The following is a 22,078-nucleotide window of genomic DNA, read 5'->3' as shown; positions in this document are numbered from 1 at the left end:
TGTTAAACTTGTATAGTATCTCGTAAGTCTTTCAACGTTCCAGAATATTTACATTCAGATAATCCTTCCAAAATATTGATGCTTATCCAGATCTGGATTCCAGCTCAGGAAGGCAATTAAATATATGCCTAGATCTAAACTCCACCAAATAGAGTTTTCAGAGAGATGCAGTCTTTGAGCCGCATTACTTCATGGAATTCTACAAGCTTTGGATTTACTCTATGTTTAAAAACTAGAGTAGAATACTACTCTCCTCTACAGGAAAGACTGTGATATCCTCAGGGAGACCCTAAGTTTTATTTAATATGTATCTTCCTAGTGCAAGGATGTAAGGTACTGGAGATATTATTATTCTCCCCTGCTCTCTTCCTGCTCTGATAGCACTGGAACAGTGATTTCTGCTGTTTTACTATGGTAACCACTATTTTAGTTTATCACAAAGTTTGGCAATACTTTATGATGTTATGGATTGGATGGTATGTAGGGTCTATGGACACTTCTGAACTAAGTATTTATTATACAACTCTCTGTCATTGTGGCAGACTTGACATGAAGCCCTGGTTTCATATCTCAATAAGAATGACATTCCCAGACATTTAGTGTTCTCCAGTTACTTTGTTGAGACACGGTCAATGCTGACCTGAAGACAAGATCAATTCCTCCTGAATTATGCTACAGTCTACTGATCTGAGAGTTCCTTTCAGTTCTTAGAGTTCACCTCTTAAGCCTCTTTAGCTTGTGACATCTGAAATACCATAGACACATCTTGTACTAGTTACTGACTGAGAAAAGATCTTGAATAATTATTAGATGCTAGCCTTTGGAGGGATGGGATTGAAGAATGAAACAAGCAGCAGCCTTGTATGTGTGGATACTGACAGTGAGGCAATATATGGTAAATCAACCCTTGTTTAGACTCCTAACCTAACTCCTCACAAAATCTGATTTAGTCTACTCAGTAAAGCTGAGCAGTAACATTCTGCAGTGATGTAGTGTTACTATGCTTATAATGCGCACCACAATATGCTTATTAAGCTCTCAAATGCTATAATGAAGATTAAATCCTCATTCTCAAGAGAAGCAATAAAATATGTATTATGATTCTGTCCTTACTGACTGAATCTTACTCATTCTCATACGATTGCATTCAAATCTAGAGAAGACTATTCGGCTGAAACCCTTTGTTCCATTTTAGCCTACCCAGTCCTTATGTCAAGGCAGTGTACAGAGCTTTGAACAGGCCTTTTGCGTATTCCTGCAGTAAATCCACTACTTCTGTGCAGATTCCCTTTGTACTAATGGATGGAATTTACGACTGTGCATGAGGCATTTGAACAGTACTTGGAGCGGCCTTTTCCTACCCCTTTGCATACGGTCAGATTTCAGTGAAGTGGGAATATCAGGTATATAGTGTAACATATAGTGTAAAAATGTGCCAAAGGGAGTATTTGCCTATAAATCTTGACTCATGAATTGGAAGCAAGTTTCAAGTAAAATTCTCTCAAATATTGAATTCAGAAAACTATAGCTGTAACTGACTTATTCACCATATATACATCCCTATTATTATAGGGTGATGTGTCTGCCAAAACAGAGAGCAAGGAACAAAAGCATACATTATGTAAACACACTTTGCCTGTGCTATCTGCTAGTCAAATACATACAAAGCCCTAAGTCAAAGAAATTGTAGAAATTTAGAAACATTAGTACTTTTTCATGTTAATACTTTTGCAGTTTTCTAATTGCCTATCAGTATCAGGAGGTTTTCTTTTTTTAATAACAGCAGTATCTCAATGATTTTATCATGCAATTACCCATGAAATATATTAAAAGCTCTGATTAAAAGGGATTAGTTCATTTAAAAGAAGGCAGTGATGGTGGTGGGAGGTTTAAGAGAAGATAATCTGTAATGTTTTTTACCTTGCTAATGGACTTATATGACTGTGCCTCGGTTCTAGGCTTAATATTTTAACCCACTGCCACTTGCCCTTTCAATTTAATGCCATCTGTTTCTAATGGCCATTTAACATTAAGATAATGACAGTAATATTATCTGCCTAATTAACCATGCAGACTCTAATGGTGCACTAACTGGTTTAGATAAAAGAATTTGCTGATATCTCCCCCTACAGAGAGAATACTAGAAAATGTGATAAAACATACCAGAAGTAAACAGTGTCCCTGGCACTCAATAAGTGTTCATTCAAATGCCATTTACTCAGTATATTTAGACAATCAGTGCTTTAACATCTTTTCAATGTCTTTATGTTCCTACTGAAAATTACACCTTATGCAATCATTGTAAATCTTTCTGGAATACCTAATTGCATGTACTTTCAAGCAAATGAATAAGGATGTATCACCTGTTCACTTTAATGGAAAGTATGATGACAAATTTTCATTATGCTGAGATTGTTAAAATTCAGTTTTGACCATGAAAGACATTTTTTCTTTTAAGACCTGCCTGAATAATTTCAGACAACACAGATCTAAACAATCAAAAACCCATACTCATGTGCCCTTTCTCACTTATTTCTACCAACTTCTCTGTGATTCTTTTTCTGGGAGGACGAAGGTATTGAACTTTGGGGCAGAAACAAGACAGGTTTGTGGGATTGTCAATTCCCAAACAGACTGGGAGTGCCACATCAGAGATGGAAGTAAATGTGCATTCATTTATGTCAAGGGAACCAGAAATTTTCCATCCCAAAACTCTGAAAGAATGAATGCTGTAGTAGTGCTCATGAATCCTTGATTGGGGATATCCCATGGCAAAGCACTATCTTTTTTTGATAAGATAGCTGATTACCTGAATAGGGAAAATGCAGCAGATCTAATCTATCTGAACCTCACTAAAATACTTGACGTGGTGTCATATGGGAAATGATTAGTTGTACTGGTGAGAATGGGGATTAGTACAAGAATGTAAAATGTTTAAGAAACTGCCTCCAGCTGAAATGCTAACAAGTTGCGTTGACAGGGAAACTACTGGGTTGAAAAGGGACTGAAGATTCTCAAAGATCAGACTTGGGGCTGATCTTATTGAACATTTCATAGATTAAATTGGCTGACATGAGCTAATGAAATCGTCAATAAAGAGGAAGACCAAGAGGTCATGTAGAAAGATCTGGATGGCTTTGAGATAATGGCAATAAAGGGGATGAAAATCAATAGAGCAAAGCTACACTCTCAGGGACCAATAAGAATTTCTGCTATCAGCTAGGAATTGCTTATCTGGAAGTGAAAAAGGAGAAAGACTTGCTGCGTATCAGTTGATCACAGAAGGTATATTTAGTCTGGTAAATTAAATGGTGTCTGGATACATTCCCAAGCAATACTGGAACCATGTTATTCAGAATGGCCCCTGGCATTCTTTCGGCCCATGCCAATTAGCAGATTCCCAAACAATTCCTAGTCTTAATGCATGCTAGGGACTTTTGTCTGTGGCAATGTGGCTGACATGTGCCTACGTTGTTTTGTAGGTTCAGGAGTTTAATAATATTGGATGTGCAGGCTATTCCATGCCAGTTGAACTCAGTGTCAAAGATCTATCCTGGGAGCAATCCTTAACCCTTAATATACAATAATCCATAATTTTCTGGCATAAATATGACCAGAATGACAGTGACTATACCATAGTGTACAGTAGTGAAAATGTAGGCTACTTGTGGGGAAAAAAACGACCAAACAAAAAACAAACGCAGTTCTAGGGTTCATCAGAAGGGATATTTCCATTAGAAACTGGAGACATGCCATTTACAAGACTTTATGATTTTTTTTCTATGAAGATATTCAAATCGGAACAAGTACAGTGAAAGGCTATAAGGCTGATCAGCAGTGACTAAAAGCTGCTGCCTGTTCAATCTAGCAAGCCAAAGCAGCAAAAAGACCTACCTAATCTATCTGAACCTAACTAGAATACTTGACGTGGTGTCACCATGGGAAATGATTAGTTATACTAGTGAGAATGGGGATTAGTACAAGAATGTAAAATGTTTGAGAAACTGACTCCAGCTGAAATGCTAACAAGTTGTGTTGACAGGGAAACTACTGGGTTGAAAAGAGCAAAAAACAGAGAAAGACAATCCTGATCAGGAGCTACAAAGTTCAGTTCAATAAAAACACCATCTTTTGGCTTGCAATCAGACAAATGAGATTCTGGAAAAGCCCTCCTGCAAAAGTAATGGATGCAAAAAATTAAGCTAGAGTTTGATCCTTTCTTTAAGAGACTCTATTATGAACCTCTGTGGCTAGGGGGAACTGGATTAGAACAGGAACCCCAGAAGGTGCCTTCCAGTCTTATTTCCTTTTGAATATTTAGAGGAGCAAATACTCAACTTCATGAAAAAAGATTATGCTGTCTAATCTTTAATGAAAAATATTGATGTAATTTAAAAAAAAAATAATAATGTGAAGAAAACCACAAGTGATACAATATGTAGATTATAACAGATGTGAAAGGAAACAGATTACAGCACTTACCTCATTCTTTAACTTGCTTCCAGAGAACCTTTGAAAATAAACACATTTGATTATTTTTTTCATAAGCAGAACATTTTTAGAGTTCGTGTGTATATATAAATATACACACATATACAATATATATATAACATATCAATTAGAAATTATAGCATTTCTCCAAATGTAATTATAATAAAAATAATTTTTTTTTTCTTAACTTCTTCCATTGGTTTGCAAGTGCCTAAGGATATCAGGAAACCTACTGATGTCTTCTAAGACATGAAGATTCATATAATTGACTAAACAGTAAAATACAAAACCCAGTTTCAGTTTTTTCTTTGAATCTTTGCAACTTCACAAATATCAAAAGGGCAGCACAGGTGCAAGTCTGTAAAGTCTTTACCAGGAAATATATAAGGTTTTTGATACAGCTGAGCAAATTCAGAGTACAAAAAAATATATCTAGAATTTACACTTCTCAGGAAAATGAAGAAATCATAGTGATTTTCCATTCTTTTTCACCACAGTACAGTTTAGATGCAGATGAAATGCATTTCTGACATCAAAGATTCATTAACTGTCAAAAATGTGCTGCAGTATAGTGAATGTCCTATTAAGAGTCCAATTGAGAGATTCCCAACGAAGTCATTGGACTATCAGGCAACTCTTCAGTGCAGAAATCAGAAAGCACACATTTTAAAGTATAACTACCAAATTATAGAATGTGTAATGATAGGGATTCTAATGGATCAGTATAATGATAAATGTTGTTTGATTATTATTTCCTGTTCTGCTAGCTGCCAACTGATAAGATACCGTGGGCAACATGAAGTCTTATAATTATTAGTGGCAATATTGTGATTTCATGCTGTTGAGATGCTCTGCTGGCAGAAAAGAAAACCAGAGGCTGAGCGGTTGTGGAATTCCTCCTGCCCAGGCCAGGCACAGGCACCTGACAGTTCCCATCACATGATGATCCAGAACGTTACCTACAGAGTTCCCTGAATTGTTGATAGATGAGCACAAAAGAAGGCATCACTCAGTTGATTACAACGTGGAACTAATTAGCTTCATAGCTGGATGTATTTGTTATGGACTATGGATTTCCACATGTGCAGCAAAATGTACACAGAATGTACAGCAAAAACATGAGGCAGCATCTGCTAGCATTGCACCTCCAGAGCCTTAATTGCTAGCTAAAGCTACCCTACAGACAGTGCTGTGGATACTAACAATTTTTGGTGTTAGGTCTGCTCCTTTCACAGTGCAAGGCTTGATATTTAAAGGAATCAGGAGATCAAATTTACAGTGGAATTTAAGGATTCAGGCATCTGCAACCCTCCATTTAAGGACTACTGTACTCAGCTCAATTACCTAAATATTAATACATGAATGCCAATTAAGTTTGAAATGGCAGTACAGGCCTATATTTAGGCAAATAAACTGAGGCCCATTGCCCCTCCTAATCTTTTGACAAGCTGCCATCTAACATGCAAGCCTGGTGGTAAAGGCCTCCATATGCCTATATTTATGCATGGGCATGATGTGATCTGACACCATTATCAACCCATATATTTTCCCTGCCTATTTCTGCCCCAAGCTTGACCCAGGAACCATTTTTATAGCTCACCTACCAGAGCAGATATCAGACAAAGGACAGATTTTATGATGGATCATTATATGCAGCAGTCAGCAATTGGGAGATTTTGAATCAGTTTTGAATCCCTACACTGCCTGACTCTTTTTTTACCCAGAAGCTTGTTCTTAACCCCTGGCTACTGCATCATTCTCTTCACACAGATAAATCCAACCTAAGTGATGGCCCAGACTGTGCAAAATAAGCATTCGAGCTTCTGTTCTAAATCGGCTAGGGAGGCAGTCTGACTGCTGGACCCTGAAAACTCAACATCTCATACATGAGAGCACAAGTCCTAATGCAAAAAAAAGGTTCCTAAATAGTGAATCTAGTCAATCTAGTGAGTAGTCCTGAAAATACTATAGATACTTATAAATACATAGATACTTAGAGAGTATCTATGCCATCTTTATGTGAGCGTATGCCGTTGGAAATCCAGCCATGGGGAATTTTGCAGAATCTCCACTTTCTTTGCATTCATTGCTGCTAGATAGTGCAAGGACAGAGCTTTACATGAAAAGGGCACTGGCTGACATAAAGTTGAGGAGTAAGAGTGACTGTATTCCCTTAAATGAAAATAACTTGTCTTTTAGTCAATTAAATGAGCAATTCGTTCAAGAAAATTCTGTGTTATGAAAGAACCTCATCTCACTGTATACCAGCAACACCTCTGCTGCTCTGGATAAATACTGGACAAGGAAATGGCATATCCCAGTCTATTATACCTTAAGTGCTGCAGTGAAGAGATCCTTCCTTTTAAGCATCATTGGCAACATTACCCTCAATTTTTACATTTGTCCTATTATTTGGAAAAAGTCTCTTTGGATATAACCTAAATCTGCCAGCAGCTGAATTTTCTATGTGTGATTATAAACTCATTTATTCCTTTCCTTTCTCAGAGTCTCCACTTATACAGGTATACTGCCGTAGACAATGAAAGCCGTCATTCAAGCCATATGTGAACAGAGACATTTGTTTTACGAACTATTAATCTTTGGCAAACCAACAGGCAGCTATCGTAACGTATTGATCCTGCTAGCTGTCCCTTAAATAAATATAATTAGAGCTTCCTGGGTTAGGTTTAAACTGATATTAGTCAGTCAAAGGACCTGTAAATATTAATCTACACTGACCCCTCCCTCCTGCCCACAGGTGCCAGCTTCACACCATTCTCCAGACGTTTCATAATGGGAAGCTGTCCTGGGGAAAGAACTCAGAGGGTGACACTCAAGCAAACAAAATGAGACAAGTGTTCTGGAAAAAGTGTTTTGCTGCCTCAAATGAACTTGAACAAATCCTCTGCTGTTATAAGTTGATGCAGCTCTACACTGAATGCGGTGGGGCCACACTGGAAGACAATAGCAAAAGATCTAGATCAACCTCTTAAAACAAAATTAATGTCTTTAGGCAGCAAAGTGCTACTTAAATCTAGGAATGCCAGACATTGAGATATGCAGCAATATTAGTTGTGGTATCAACAAAAATTAGTGTCCTACAAATACCTTCCTAAGGGAAGGTTAAAGTTAGACCTTCACTCACTTAAGTCTCACAAGTTATGTTACTGTACCTGGTTAAGCCTTTTCCAGAATACACAGAGTGGTAGTATGCACTGCTTTCTTTAATGCCAATTCCATAATAGTGATACCTGTGGGAAAAAAAGAGGTGTGTTTGAGTGATGTGTCAAGTAAAGCAAACTGTCAATTTTCAATGCTTTCTGAAAACTTCTCTTACTGACATGGAACAAAATCTGGTCTCATGGAAAACAGTATTGTCATGATTTGATCCAAAATCCAAGGATAGGATCTTCTTTAAATTTAAAACACTTTCTTTCTTACAAGAATTCAGCTGGAACAGCAAATTTCCTAGAAACATGTTACATCTCTTTTCCCTAATGTGCATTCTCTTTCATTTTACTTCATTTGTTGAAAGGGTGCTGGGTTTGATCTACCAAGTTGATTTTATCAGGCTTACCACTGTTATATTTAGAGAGTCCCACAGAGCACTTAGTTGAAAATAAGTTGCCCGTGTACCCTATAAACTAGTTTTCAGCATCCTATGACTAAAAATGCTAATATGTCATTCATTCCTTCTTCTCTCAGGTTGTAGGCTGACTGACTCTGAATTTTTTAGCCACTTAAGCAGTTCACATTTGTCTCCCTTGCTGCTCTCATGGAGATTACTGCTCCCAAATAGAGCTGGAAGAAGGAAACACGTGTCTATTGCTCAGGCTCTGCAGTGCTGAGCACAACACCTTAACCCAAGACACTAAAGAGGGTGGGTTGATGCTAAGAAAACTGGCTATGTGGCAGATGATACTTACTGCTTTCCACTGACTTTGCTACAAAAGAAGTGACCTTCAGGAGAAGGGCAGGAGAGCAAGCTAGGGGCAGCTCTTTCTTTACCGGTCATAGCAAAGTTTGCTTGAGTTCATCTATCAAAGGTGATAGGCCCTGTCTTATAAATTCCACTCAATGGATTTAAAAGCTGATTGATTGTGTAAAACCAAATTTCTCTAAGAATGTTATGGACAGTATACTCAGGTTCATTTGGTTTTTACCAAACTGAGCTTGAAAACACCATGGCAACTGGTTTAACTGCACTGTTTCAAAGTAAAACTTGTAGTTCAAGTACACTGCATATAAACCAAGCCTCACAAAGAAGTAACACTTTGCAAGGCATTGCACTAGTTTCACTGAAACTTCTCAAAAGCTTAAAGAAACACACGCTTCAGACAAAGCCCCCAGCAAACAGTTCATAGAACACGTCAACAAAATGACCATTTAAAAAATCACAATCTTACTGTTTGTTCTTGTATGGGACAGTCACAGATAAGAACAAAATCCTCAAATGCTTTATATTTACAAAGCTGACCAAAGGCATTAGATATAAAATATATTTAAGAAAATGTTTATTAGGGTGATACATTTGCTTAGCCCAGGTAGCTTTGAAAATCTCAGCTGAAATAGTCATTCTGTTTCTGAATAGTCAGTTTTGGGCATTCAGGATTTCACAGCCAAGAAACGTGACAGAAAGTGGCTGCTGTTAAATGTCATAGCTTTTACTGTTTGCCTGAAACTAATGAGTCTACATAATACCACTACATCACAATGGTACTGGCAACCCATAGGAAAGCCAAAATTTCTCACCTATTTCTTTCCTGTTAGTTTTCTTGCCTTGTAAGAGTATTTTTCTGAGGAATGGTAATGTGGTGAACTGATCATTTTTAAATTCCTGTTAATACTCAGAAGCTCGGACATAGGACCATCTGCTTGTAATAGTTCACTTTTTATCCTTTAAAGTCAGAGTTGGCAGATCAAAGCAAAGTGACACCTCAAGGTAGTTTGGGATGCCAATGGGACGTTTCATTAAAAGTCATAATGCTAGACATTGCTGTTGTCCTCTGGTTCACATACAGTACAGTGTCACCTATGTTGTGAGTTCAAGTCCTGAAGGTTTTCAACCACTACCTTTGGTTTAGGAGTATTAAAGAGACAGACTTGGGCCAAAGACCTGGATCTGGAAATTCCTAATATTTGACAGAGTTTTGACATAAATGCTAAAGGTATAAACATTTTTTCTTCTTTAATGAAAATGAAGTAACTTTAGATGTTACACAAGAGGTATTAAAAATATACATGTATGGATTCTTTGAAATAACAGAATTTACTTAGTCGTGACATTGCAAAGGTTGTGCATTGAACAGCATGAAAAACAAAATAGAAGACTACTTCTTTAACAATGTTATCTGCACATTTGTCATTGGCCATGTAAGCAAGCAGTTGCCTACCTCTCATTCCAGCACCCCCAGATCTCCCAGTTTCAATCACATTTTTTAAACTCTAAATGCCATCTTTTAAATTCTAAAAATAAAACTTCACACTGTCACCACAAATTTGGAACTCCCTCCTGCTAAAGTTGGAGTGGGCCAGAGGCAAAGAAAAGCATTACTTCTTTACAAAGTTAGGATTCAACATCTAAATTATTCAACTTCTAATTCAATATTAACATATTTGGGCTAGAAACAGGAACTGTTGTATGATTTGGACTCTCAGGTTTCCAGTGTTAGGCAGAATTACTGCTCTGGAATGCCGCAAGGTATCAGAATTTACTATTGTGACATTTTGTTATGTAGAGAATAGATATTTTCAGTACCTAATCAGTGTGTCATAGCAGTTATGATTCTGATTTCCTTCAGGGATTTACGTAGTTGAATTTTCATTACTAAAAGATGCAGCTTTCCAGCCATGACACAGAAACAATTACAAAAATTATAATCTGTACTTTTCAAGCTCTGTCTAGCTTACTTCATAGAGTAATAAGGTACAAAGATTTTTATTCTCTTACAAGCCAAAGTCATTAGCTGAATAGCTTAGTCTGGGCTCCCTGTTGAGAGTAGTATACCCATCACAGACACACCGATAACATCTTTAACCTACAACTTCAAGTACTCTCTTTCTGTCTCTTCATATGCATATTTCTATGTGTATGTACAGTATAGATGTATTTTATTATGTTATACATCTATTGTATAGTTAATAAAATGAAACCAGACATCATAAAGAACTTATTCTCAATTTTCTTAACAAACCTTTTAAAAAAACAAACTGAACTGCTTTCCTCTTTTAATTTCAGTGGTTTGTTGTAACATATGTTCCTACGCAACTAGTAGGCCTGATTTTAGCATACACTGACACAAATGATAGCTGATAACAAAATGATAGGCTTAAGCTGTTCAGGGACTTGCAATAACTTGTTATCATGGGGCCAGCTGCCATATCAGTTTTATTAACCCACTAAATCACTCCTAATAAATAAGATAATAGTTTTCAGACATGATGGATAAAAGCTAAGATTCATCATTGATCAAAGTCTACAAAGAAATTAAATTGTAACTTGAGCTCAAACAGTATTCTGTGTGTCTGTTCTGAGCAGTATGTACATTTTCCCGAATAGCTGCTCCACATAATTCATGTACCGTGAAGATTATAGCTGAATTCTAGCAGTGACCACATTATCTATGCAAAAAGGTGGACTCAGAACCTGCTGCACAGAGAATTGTTGCTTATGAAATACTAATTTAAGAGTAGTTTGCTGTATTTATTGTAATGGATCTTCTCCCACTCAGCAGCGATATAGGAAACTTCCCCCACATTCAGCAATCTGGAGTGATTAGCATGGGCATGAGAGATGAATGACCTTTATTAACAAAATTGTGTCCAATGTGTTGCACCTTCTTGGCCAAATGTTTAAATGAGTGTTTTAGTATCGATGTTTTTATACAAATGGGTTGTTGGATGTAAAAACACAGAGAGACACTGACTCTGAGGATCAAAGTTCTAGGATTTATTAGACCCATTTTTAAGTCTCCTTTGCCCAGAACTGGAGATGACAAATGCTGCTTGGAATCAGAGGAGGAACTAACATTTGTGTATTTCACCCCTTAGAGCAGCACCTGTATCCTACCCCTTAGAGCAGCAGGTCTTGCTCAAATCCAATTCATGTTCATGAGAACGCTAGAAAGAGCTTGGCCTTGTTTCAGTGTGGGAGAAAAACAATTTCTGTCACCTTGAAGATGATGGAAAAGGGAACTGATTTTCTTTGCTTTCTTCTGACCACAGCCAGGCTCTAGTGATATGTTACTGTGTATGCATGCAGCGTCCAGTAAGGCACTTTATTCCTGGGGAGTTAGCTTTTCTTTGCAACACAAGAACAATGATTCCATTGGAGAGGAATTGTCTTTTTCCTTTCATGCTTTTGCAGCATCTGGCTCAGTAGAGTCCTGGACAATGATCAGAGCTCCTAGGCAATACTGCCATATGAAATATCACTGTCGGGAATAGTTATTACTATTACTGCTCCTACTAACATTATATCGAAATAGTGATAGCAACAACAGAAATAAAACAATGTCACTACACTACCATGCTTAAAAAAAAAATAATTTAGTTGCTAGTAAGAAGTGTCTTGTACAAGTCCCAGTAACCCAGCTTACAGGAACAGCTTACAACATTTAGAGTCCATGCTGACATAAAAGCAGAGGGTAACTAGTCATTTACCAAAATTGATGAACAGTTCATTAATTTACTTACTAATTTAATGGAAATACTTCTGTAAATGGCATTTGTGTGACTAACTGCTACCTGGTGAAAGCAGAAATGAATTACTCAATGAGGCTGTGGTTCTGAGGGGAATATGGTTCACAACATCAGAGAGGTATTTATACCCTCACTTCTCTATGACTACTTGCTGCTGTATTCAGTTTCTGAACTGGAGATATTGTCACTTGTGCCTTCTGCAAGGTCTTTTTTTGCACAGCAAGAACAATGTAAATGTATCTTAGTGGAAATGAGCATTGCTGAGGAAAAGTGTCTGAGGGAAACTCCGATGAAAAAAAATGAGAAACAAATGCCAAGTGTTCACAAAAACCTGCTGATGCCTCGTCCCTTTGAGGAAATGGTTCAAGAACAGTTAATCCATATGAAAATATGGCACATAATACCACCAAGGTCAGTAAGGATATGGGATCTGCCAAAGAAATGTTGGGCATGAGGTATTTATGTGCTAATACTGTTAAATGTCTTAGAGAAAAGGAGAATATAGTGTCACATGCAATTAATTTTGTAGCTAGATTCTCATGTCGAAAACTAGGTTTGAAACATACTCCTCTACTTAATAGACATTGACTTACTGTGCTTTAAATTATGCAGACACATGATACATTATGGAAGTTTGGATCTTGATTGGATCTTGTGTATCAATTCATTAGATATGTCAGATCAAAAATATAATGAGCATGTGGGAGACTTTTCCCCTTGTATTATCTAATTCATTAAAACTTGAAAGTGGGTCTCCAAATATGTTGGGTTATGAACCTAAGACTTAACCAAGGCATTGATTAATTACCAGGTTGTCAAATATTCCTGTCAAATACTCAATACAACACCAGGAGCAAATGTCCACATCAGCTTGTGCCTGTAACCATAGCTGAACTTCACCACAGCAGACAATACATGAAATCCTTCTTCTCCCCTATAAATAACCTTTCTAATAGTTACTCTCCTCAAAACCCCTCTATTCAGCATCTATAGGTCATCTACAAAAAGAGAAATGAACTTCAGTTCCAGTTTTCCTCTGTACAATACAGATTGTATAGTTTCCTGAAATAAATCAATGGATTACAAATCTGTGACAGAAACTATGCAAGAACTGTCCTCTCTTAAAAAAAGGAAAAATATTCTATGCAGGCTTTATTTCCTTTGGATTTTATTTTTATCAATGATTATTTAAAATAAATAATTGAGACATTCTCAGGAAATAAGATGTCATTGTAAAAAATCTGGAGTTGAAATTCTTTCCTACCTTCATTTATACTGCAACATAACCTAAAATTCACAAATAACATCTCCGATGCATTCTTCAACAAAACTAAGGTGGAATTAACTGGCTATTTCTTCTATTTCTAAGGCAGGATGAAAACCAAGCATAACAACGTGAAACAACCCTCCAAAATTATAAAAGTAAACAATGCATCATCCTAACATATGCAAAGCACTTAGCAAAGCCACAGTCTTGTAGGTTTTTTTTTCCTTTTCAGTCTCCTTTCATTTTGAATTTTCTTATATATTACTGAAAGACAGGAGTAACTTTGTCTTTCAAGGCTAATCATTCAAAATAAAGATTTTCCCAAACAAACAGAATGTTTGAGTTTCTTTTATTACTACCAGTATTATGATTTTCTATCTTATTCATTAGCAAAACATTTCTTTGCTAATTTTCTGGGGTTTAGGGTTTTTTCAGTAAACCATTGACTCTGTGCTTTCTTCTGTAAGTAAGTCAAGGATAGTTTCATGAATCTTATTCAGTAAGTACATAAACACATTTGTAATTTTAAGCATGAGAAAAATCCTAGGGATACTCACATATTTAAAGGCCTGCATCTCCTAAAATATAGGCCTTAATAATAAATGTTTAATTTCTGTGTGTACACAGAAAGTTGGACACAATATCTATCCTAATTTGCTACTTGTAGTAATGTCTTAGTTTTAGGAAAACCTGTTGTGAAATCAATAGAAATACACAGAGAAGGATCTGGTTTAAATTTTATTTGGGATTGAAAGCCATTAAGTTTTTGGAGAGTTACTTTAAAAGAACAAAATTATTTACCTAGTCCTATTTTATGTAGAATGGTTTGGGCACAGTATTTAGGTTTAAATATTTTTTGGAAAAGGATATTGATAAACACTGAAGTAACAATTTAAAGCACAACACTCAGAAAAGCTCAGAGCCAGTCTTAGTTTCAGGCAATATAGAGAACTGTTGCATTTGTGACTCCTCAAACAGAGACAGAAGTTTCCTCAAATTATCTAATTCAGAGCTTGACACTAGCAATACCCTAGAGCATTATTTTGACTTCTCTACATTCCTTACATCAATACGCCACATATAGTTTTTTGTTTCCTTAAGAAGTAGCATTCCTCTATTAAAAAACAAAACCACATTGTGGACAATTCATTAATCCTTCCTCAGCAGTCTTAATATCAGGACATAGGAGGGAGGCTGGATATAAGGGAATATGCTGTTACCACTGTTCACCACAGTTTTACAATAATTTTATCATGGCCAAAAGCATAATGCCAGAACCAGGATTAATAAAAATTTCACCACAGGTGATATATAATCACCTGTGATCTATTCCCACAGTCTAATATTCCACAGATCAAATATACAAATTAAGTGGATACATTATTTATGAAATGACTGCACTATAGGTTGTGTACTTTTCAGAATTTTTGTAATTACCCACACCAAAGAACAGACGTATACCTTCTCAATTTAAGACAATTTAAGACTTTTTTCTAGTGCCTTTAAATTAATCCATATTGTTTTGTAGAGAACACAATGAAAGTTGTTAGATTTGTAAAAAGCAAATAAAATCATAGTTAAATTGCACATTTTTTATAGAAAGATGAACAGCTGTAACAGATATGTGTCCTATATAATGGGGTTTTATATATAACATTTTGACATATATTTGCAACAAATGCATAGCTCTATAAAAATAATAATAAGTTTTAGAAGCTTAATCAGTTTAATTTTAGAAATTATGCCTGCAGTACTGTTTTCAAACTCAAACTCTGTATCAATTTCATCATGTACATGAAAGTTACCACTTGCAGCTTATCATCTGAATAACCACCCCTGCCAATTAGTATATATTATGGAGACATGGAAATACGTCATTCCTTGAATGTATTCTGCAAGTGGATACAGAGATAATTGTGCCTTACTTTGAATGGCCCCTTGTTCCAAGCCGCCTTGTGGTAAGGAGAGGGAATTTCTGGCGAATGGTCTAAAGAGAAAATAACTGTATTAATTTCTAACACTGGTGTACTTTCTTAGCAATCTGTTCATGGAAAAAAACTGTTTTGTAAATATGTGGTCTAATGCAGTCCATGAATAAATATTTATAACACTTATGCTAAACATAAACAATTAAGTAGGTTTTATACTGCAGGGGTCCTTCTGTCCTTGTCTACCTCATCGTGTACCTCAGTCTTCCCACCCATAAACTCCTTCCCACCTGTTCTTCTTTTCCATTTTCACTTCTAGAACATAAAATCTAGTTTTCTTCTCTGGAATCCTGTCCCACTTGGGTCCCTAAAGTACAACTGTATCTTTTGCTTCAGAGATCTAAACAGAACCAGGGAAAGATCTGGCCTCTAGTTATTTTGTTTTCAAAGACAAAAAACTAAAAATAAACTGATTTTTGATTTGAAAAATGTGATCTGAAGGTTAAAGTGAGTAAGCATTTGCCTCATGGGTATTTCTGTGTCCTCCACTAGCAAAGTGCTGGACAGTCTTAAGCAAATTTATGCTCACTGAAACCCTATAAATGTTTTTGTTAGCTCTATGCTGCACAAAAAGACTTCATGCTATGTGATTTAATACAAGTCAAGGAAAACGTTCTGTCACTGGACTCCTGAGATTGAGATTAGTGTCCTAAAAACATCCTACTTTTCCTGTAAAGAATGATGCTTAAGCCAAAATGTTTATTAAGTAAAAAGTAATTCAGTAATAGAGGTAGATATAATAGATATATCCAATAGATAGATCACTGTCAAGACAATGTTTAAATAGAAACCTGTTGTCTTTCTCATTTACACTGAAAATATGTAATGAAAATTAGACATACACTTTCTCAGTATATCCAATTCAAGAGGAAAAAATTAGTAAGTGAACATTTCATGAACTGGATTTTACATCCATTATGATTATGTAATTAAATTAATGCATTTTGCTGTGTATGAACAATGACTAGTTCAGTAGTGTTTAAAAAAAGATGATCCTTGAAGCATTTTTGGTTTCCTGTTTCACTAACTACTCAAGATTTAATTTGGAGAGTTCACATTTCCCTTTCATTAAATGATTTCAGGATTAATTGTAGGGAAGGGTAGAAAAGAGGATGAATCAACACTTTTTCATTCAGGAGCTCTTTGTTTTATTAATTTTTATTCTCTTTCTTGTATTGCTTCTTGTGTCACATCTCACTTTACACTGCCTTTAGCATAATTAAAAGTGTCTTCCATGTCAGATCTGGTTTTGTGGAAAGAACCCTATTAAAGCCATCATCAAAAAGGGAAAAAAAAAAGCTCTCAGAAAGAATGCCTTTTTTTGTATGAAATAGCAATAAATCAAAGGGAATCTCAGCTTCATTCTCCTAAAGCTGATGTCGTGAAATCCCTTCACACAGTGTAGTTAGCTTGATTCCATGTACATTAGCTGTAGAAAACATGTGAATTTAAGAGGAATTTTGACACAGGTGTACTAAATTCTGATTCTATCAAAGAATTAATCTAACCAATTTTGAAGGCATTTACTCTTTACCTTCCCAAAAGTTGCAGCACATGCAGGTTCCAGCTTCTCTTTTCTGCAGAAGTCTAAATAATGTGCATAAAGGATGCATCTTGGTAAGCAAACTCCTTCACAGACAATGTAGTTTTCTTCCAGCCTGTGTAGAGAAAGAAACTGCCAGAGTAAGAAGCAACATGCCATGTGTCCCAATTTTATTTTCTATTTGGGTTTTAGTACTGCCCTGGGGTTTGGGTTTGGGTTTTTTTTTTTTTTTCCAAATTTTACTGAAGAATACCATGAGAGCACATAGATGAGCATCTCCTGAACAAGACAAACACTACAGACTGACTCCACACTTGGTGATTAGGTGAGCTGCAGAATATGGAATACCTGGGGCCAGGTCTCTTTTCTTAATGGGTCTTTTTCAATATCTGGACTTTTTTGCTTTATATAAATAATTAAATTATCACCTAAGAGTCAGTCTGGCTCTGAAAATAAGAGCACTAACCAGATTATGAAAGACTTGGGTTTAAGTCTGTCCTCTGAACAGAGCAAGGGCTTGAACTTGCACCATCCATCCCCAGATGTATCTTTAACATCTAGGCTAATGTCTCTTTTCTTCCTACTTTTGCTTTTTAATTCCCACACTGGACCTGAAACTGTTTGTTGACCAAACCATACTGAAAAGCAAAGAATTGGCTTTTTCTAAAGGGGGTGCATTTTAACGTAGCTTCCCAATCCGTTTACAGAATACAAGTGCCTCGTGATGGTCATTAAAGTAAAATTTTAAAAACTGAAGTAAAAACCTGTCTGTCTTCACTTGTACTGAACTCTTGGTAATGGCTGGGTATTTCACTGTTGTCCTGTTTCTTTTCTTTATCAATTTACATTATTTTCTACTCCTGGGATGATGTACAATAAATTTATTTCTCAAAATACACAAAACTGTAAGAAAATACTGTTTAGTAAATGCTGCATACTGAATAATTTTGCACTGACTCACCAGACTGAAATCCTTACAATTTATGCTCAGAAGTCAGATGAACACTAGACTATGAAACTGGGTAATTTGGATTACTCTCATTTTTCAGTTAGAAGGAAAAAAAAAAATCTAGATTTACAGTCTGCATTTGGTAACTAAGTTTCCATTTAATTCAACAGCAGTCCTCCCTAATTTCAAGTGTGTTTTAATAGAAACATTTATCAATTAACGTCTGCAGAATTTGACCTTTTATTTGGTTAATTTTTGCCCAGATAAAATGAAGTAGAGTTAGGGCTTCCATGGATGGCAGAATATAATGTGAAAAAAATACATTCATTATAAGACAGTGAAAATCTAACAGTCATAGCCTTTAAGGATAATTAAAATATCCATTCACAAATGTAATTCTTAAGTAATGTTTCATTTCTACATTCTTTCAATACATCTCATCGATAGCCATGTACTGTGAGTATCTGACAGAGATTTCTGTTAAGTGATAAACCTCTGCTAACTTAAAAAATCAGAAATTTGGGGATGGATGTCCTTATTTGTAGACGAGGCTTACCTGAAAACAACAACTAACCTAACATCCCACAACCTCACAAATGACAAATATTTCTAAAAGACCTGTGAGATGTAACCCTCCTTGCCGGCTCAGCTTTTAAAGAAATGTCCCTCTGGGCCTGACGGACACACGGGCTCGGTCCTGCCGGGGGCAGCGGCGGGGTGTCCCCGCCGGCCGGCCAGGCCCGCCGCCCCGACTGACTCCGTGGCGGGGGCGGGCAGGGGAGGCTCGCCGCCGGAGCCCTACCATTGCAGAGTGAGCTGCGTCTGCTTCTTCTTGTCCTTCATGATCTGCGTGATGCTCTTCTTCGCAGACGGGCTCTGGTCCGCGGCTTTTAGTGCGCCGTCGCGAGTATCTGCATCCTCTTCTTCCGAGGAGAGGGCTTCGCTGTTAAAGTGTGTTTCTGAGCGCCGGGGAGGGAACAAGAAGAGAAACCCAGGGGCATCGTTACGGACAGGCAGCACGCCGCCTCCTCCCGACACGACTGCGGCCCCGCAGGCGCCCGTTAACGGGCCGCCCTGCCCGCCGCTGCCTGAGAGGACGAGCCCGGCCGCCCCGAGGCCAGGCAGCCGCACCCGCCTTACCGCGCGTCCCCGCCCGGTCCCAAGCAGCAGCGGCGGTTCGGGCGCCCGCCGCGCTTCGCCCTGGCTGCCCGCACCTGCCCTGCCCGCGGGCTGACAAGGGAACGCTGCCGGCACCGCACCTCTTACCTGACTTGATGCCTGCGGGCAGCACCGGCTCCGGGAGCCCCCTCTCGGCGCCCGCCGCGGCGCACAGCCCGTCCTCGGCGTAGGGCAGCAAGCCTCGCCCCACCAAGTCCGCGTAGCAATCCTCCTGCGCGGCGGAGGACACTGCCTGCGCGGCCGGGAGGTGCAGGAAGGCGTCCTCTTGCTCGGGTCCCTTGGCCATGCTCCTCACCGGCGCCTGCTCTGTCCCGCCGCGGCGCAGGCGGCGCCCATGGGCGGCGGGAGGGGACAGGGCGAGACGGGGCGGGCGCGGCGGCGGCGGCGGCGGCGGTCTTAGGGCGCGGGGGGCGCCGGCTGAGGCATGGGCCGCGCCGGACGTTTGTGCGGGGCTCTGGCACCTCGGCGGGAGACGGTGTCAGCCAAGCGCCGACGCCGGCAGCGTGAAGGGGAGGAGAGCGACGCGCGGGTGGCGGCGGCGGGGGGACAGGTGTGCCTTACGGCGCCTTCCAGGGAGGCTGCATGGCTCCCCTGCGGGCAGAGGCGGCCGGGCCCGCGGGCGCCACTCCCTCCTCACGGCAGCTCCCCCGCGCCTACGGAGGGGGCTCCGCCTTGTCTGGGGTCCCGGAGGTGGCTGCCGGGCGGCAGCGGAGAGGTCTCCCCGTCCCTGCCTCCCGCCTCCCCGCCCGCCGCGGTGCTCAGTCGCGCTTGGCCGGGAGGGGTCGGGGCACGGCTGAAGGCCCGGGAGGTTCAGGGGGACCGGTCAGGAGCGGATCAGCCGGGGACTTAATGATTAACTCCCGCCGGCGGTGCCTCTCGCTTGTGTCAGGGAGTAGCTCTTGGCCCGCCGCGGCAGGGCAATGGGGGAGCCGCGGGGCCCCCCCTCATCTCTGAGCGGTGAAGGGCGGCCGCGGGGGCTCCCCTCATCCTCGCCGGACGACGGGGGCTCTGCTCCTCGCAGCACCCCGAAGGCCAAGAGGTGGAACCGGCCATGGGTGGCAGGCCGCAGGACCCTCCTGGGCAGCGTCTGTCACTGTCAGTATTTCGTTATTTCCTAGTGTAATTATGTTGGTGTTGGAACAAAACATCTTGATTTTGTACAAATAAATCATGTTTCTGAAGTACGTGTCTCTGCTTTGCTCCATTTCAGCACGCTGACTGAGAGAAGGCGGGGGACGATCACTCAAGGTTGATTCCTGCTTTTTCCAGAGAGCAAAGTTGTTAATAGGATGCAAAATTAGCATGATCTACATCCACTGTTTTAGTATGTCCTCATTAAAGCAAAATCTTGGGCATTATACGCCTCCCAGATAATGGCTTGGAAATTGTAGTAAGGCTTGTAGTGCAAGCAGCCCTGAAAGGCAGTGTCAGATGGATGTTAGAGGCATTCTTCCAGCCATCAGGTAGTGTTGGGCTGTTACTGACACAAAGCTTGTGAAGAGCTGTTCTTCCTTCTGCTCTCTTCCAGTCTTCCATTGCACCTCAGGTCATTGATCCCACCGGCGGTACAAGGCAGCAGAACATTATCACTTCTACTCCTGCACAGATGCATTTACAGACCAGCTATCAGCTGTTGCATGCATGGTTAACAAAGCCTCAGGTGTGCCTTATCTGCCAAAAGGCCCTAAACTGCATTGTAAGTATGAATGGTGGACTTCAGAAATGAGAAAGACCTAGGAGATAGTCCCAGAGTAAAAAATGTCATTTAGCCTGATCTTTCTGCTGCTTCCACTTACATCTCTCCCCTTAACTGTGTAAAATACACTTCATGGTTGCTCTATTCAAACATTTCTTCACTGTTCCCATGTCGCCTTCTTACTTTGTACGCGATGCTTTATATGAGTTGTCCCTATGTCTATGTCCATACATGACTTTGTCAGTGCACCAGTTCTCAGCACAACTCACTGAGACAGTTTGGCTTCTGGTTTCAATGGCTTTGTTTTGAGGTTACAGTGAAATCACATTTGACCCTCCGACTTCTCTGTGACTTTTGACTGAGCTGAGTACTTCAGAATTTGGCCCACAAGGATCAGTATTTCCATGGTATAATAAAACCTCCCAGCTACTAATTGGTGTGATGAATCTTTTGTGAGCAAATCTAATGTGCCATTGCCTGCTACTCAGCTGAGCCAGCCTATGACTTTGCCATTATGGGCCTGTCCCACCTATTGATACTAGTGCTGTAGGTGTGCTTGGCAACATGGACATACAGTCTTCAAATTCAGTGTCTTATCCTGTGCCACTTATTCCTGCTGACATTCTTGAATTTTTTGCTTGTTATCTCATTCAGTCTCATTTTTCCCAGTCATACAATATAGTGCTGAAAGACTTGAACAACAGGAAGAGATCATCTTGTCCATCCCCTCCCTACTCATGGAAGCAAGGCAGGATTACAGACAAGTATCATTATACCTATGTGATTCCCAAAACTGTTTCTTCTCATTTGTTCTTAAAGATCTCCAGTGATGGAAGGTCACATCATACCCAGATCATCACAAAAAATGTTTATTAGTGTCAAACAATCTCCCTTCAGCTTGTGTCCATTGCTTCTTTTTTTCTGTCTAAGAACACAATTGCTCTTGTTCTATTTTCATCACTTTTTTGGTATTTGAGGACTGTTATCATGTCTCCTCTCTGGTTCTCTGTCATTTCGTTACTAAAAAAAACCAGTGAAATTTAATTGACTGTACCAGTTTCTTGCATCTCCATGTGTCTTCCAGTGTTGCTCCTGCCTCCCAACCCCTTTCAACTTACTTTTTCTCTTTGCTTGAACTTATTTTTGCTTTTTTGTATCACCATGGAAGATTTCTTTTCCATTCCTCAGAGTATACCTACTCAGCTGTCACCGTGTTATGCTTTGCTGTCAGGGAGTTCTCAGAGCAGTTTTAATTGTCATGGTT

At 39.2% G+C, this 22,078-nt stretch overlaps 1 protein-coding gene across 1 annotated transcript in view; it reads right to left on the bottom strand.

The window, feature by feature from the left end:
* The window catches only part of RFX6 (regulatory factor X6), a 37,529-nt gene extending 17,881 nt beyond the window's left edge, over positions 1-19,648 (bottom strand). Inside the window, exons 1-6 of the mRNA XM_075750060.1 lie at positions 19,206-19,648; positions 18,742-18,898; positions 16,982-17,105; positions 15,385-15,446; positions 7,665-7,742; positions 4,483-4,510 (exon numbers count right to left, since the gene is read on the bottom strand). Of these exons, the coding sequence (XP_075606175.1) occupies positions 4,483-4,510; positions 7,665-7,742; positions 15,385-15,446; positions 16,982-17,105; positions 18,742-18,898; positions 19,206-19,404 (648 nt within the window). The 5' untranslated portion in view covers positions 19,405-19,648. The remainder of the gene's footprint in view (positions 1-4,482; positions 4,511-7,664; positions 7,743-15,384; positions 15,447-16,981; positions 17,106-18,741; positions 18,899-19,205) is intronic.
* Positions 19,649-22,078: the final 2,430 nt, after the last annotated feature.

This window comes from Balearica regulorum, chromosome 3 (genome assembly GCF_011004875.1).
Source record: "Balearica regulorum gibbericeps isolate bBalReg1 chromosome 3, bBalReg1.pri, whole genome shotgun sequence".
Lineage (NCBI taxonomy): Eukaryota > Metazoa > Chordata > Aves > Gruiformes > Gruidae > Balearica > Balearica regulorum.
The sequence above is the reverse complement of the archived record's forward strand: the minus strand, read 5'-3'. Positions and strand labels throughout refer to the sequence as shown.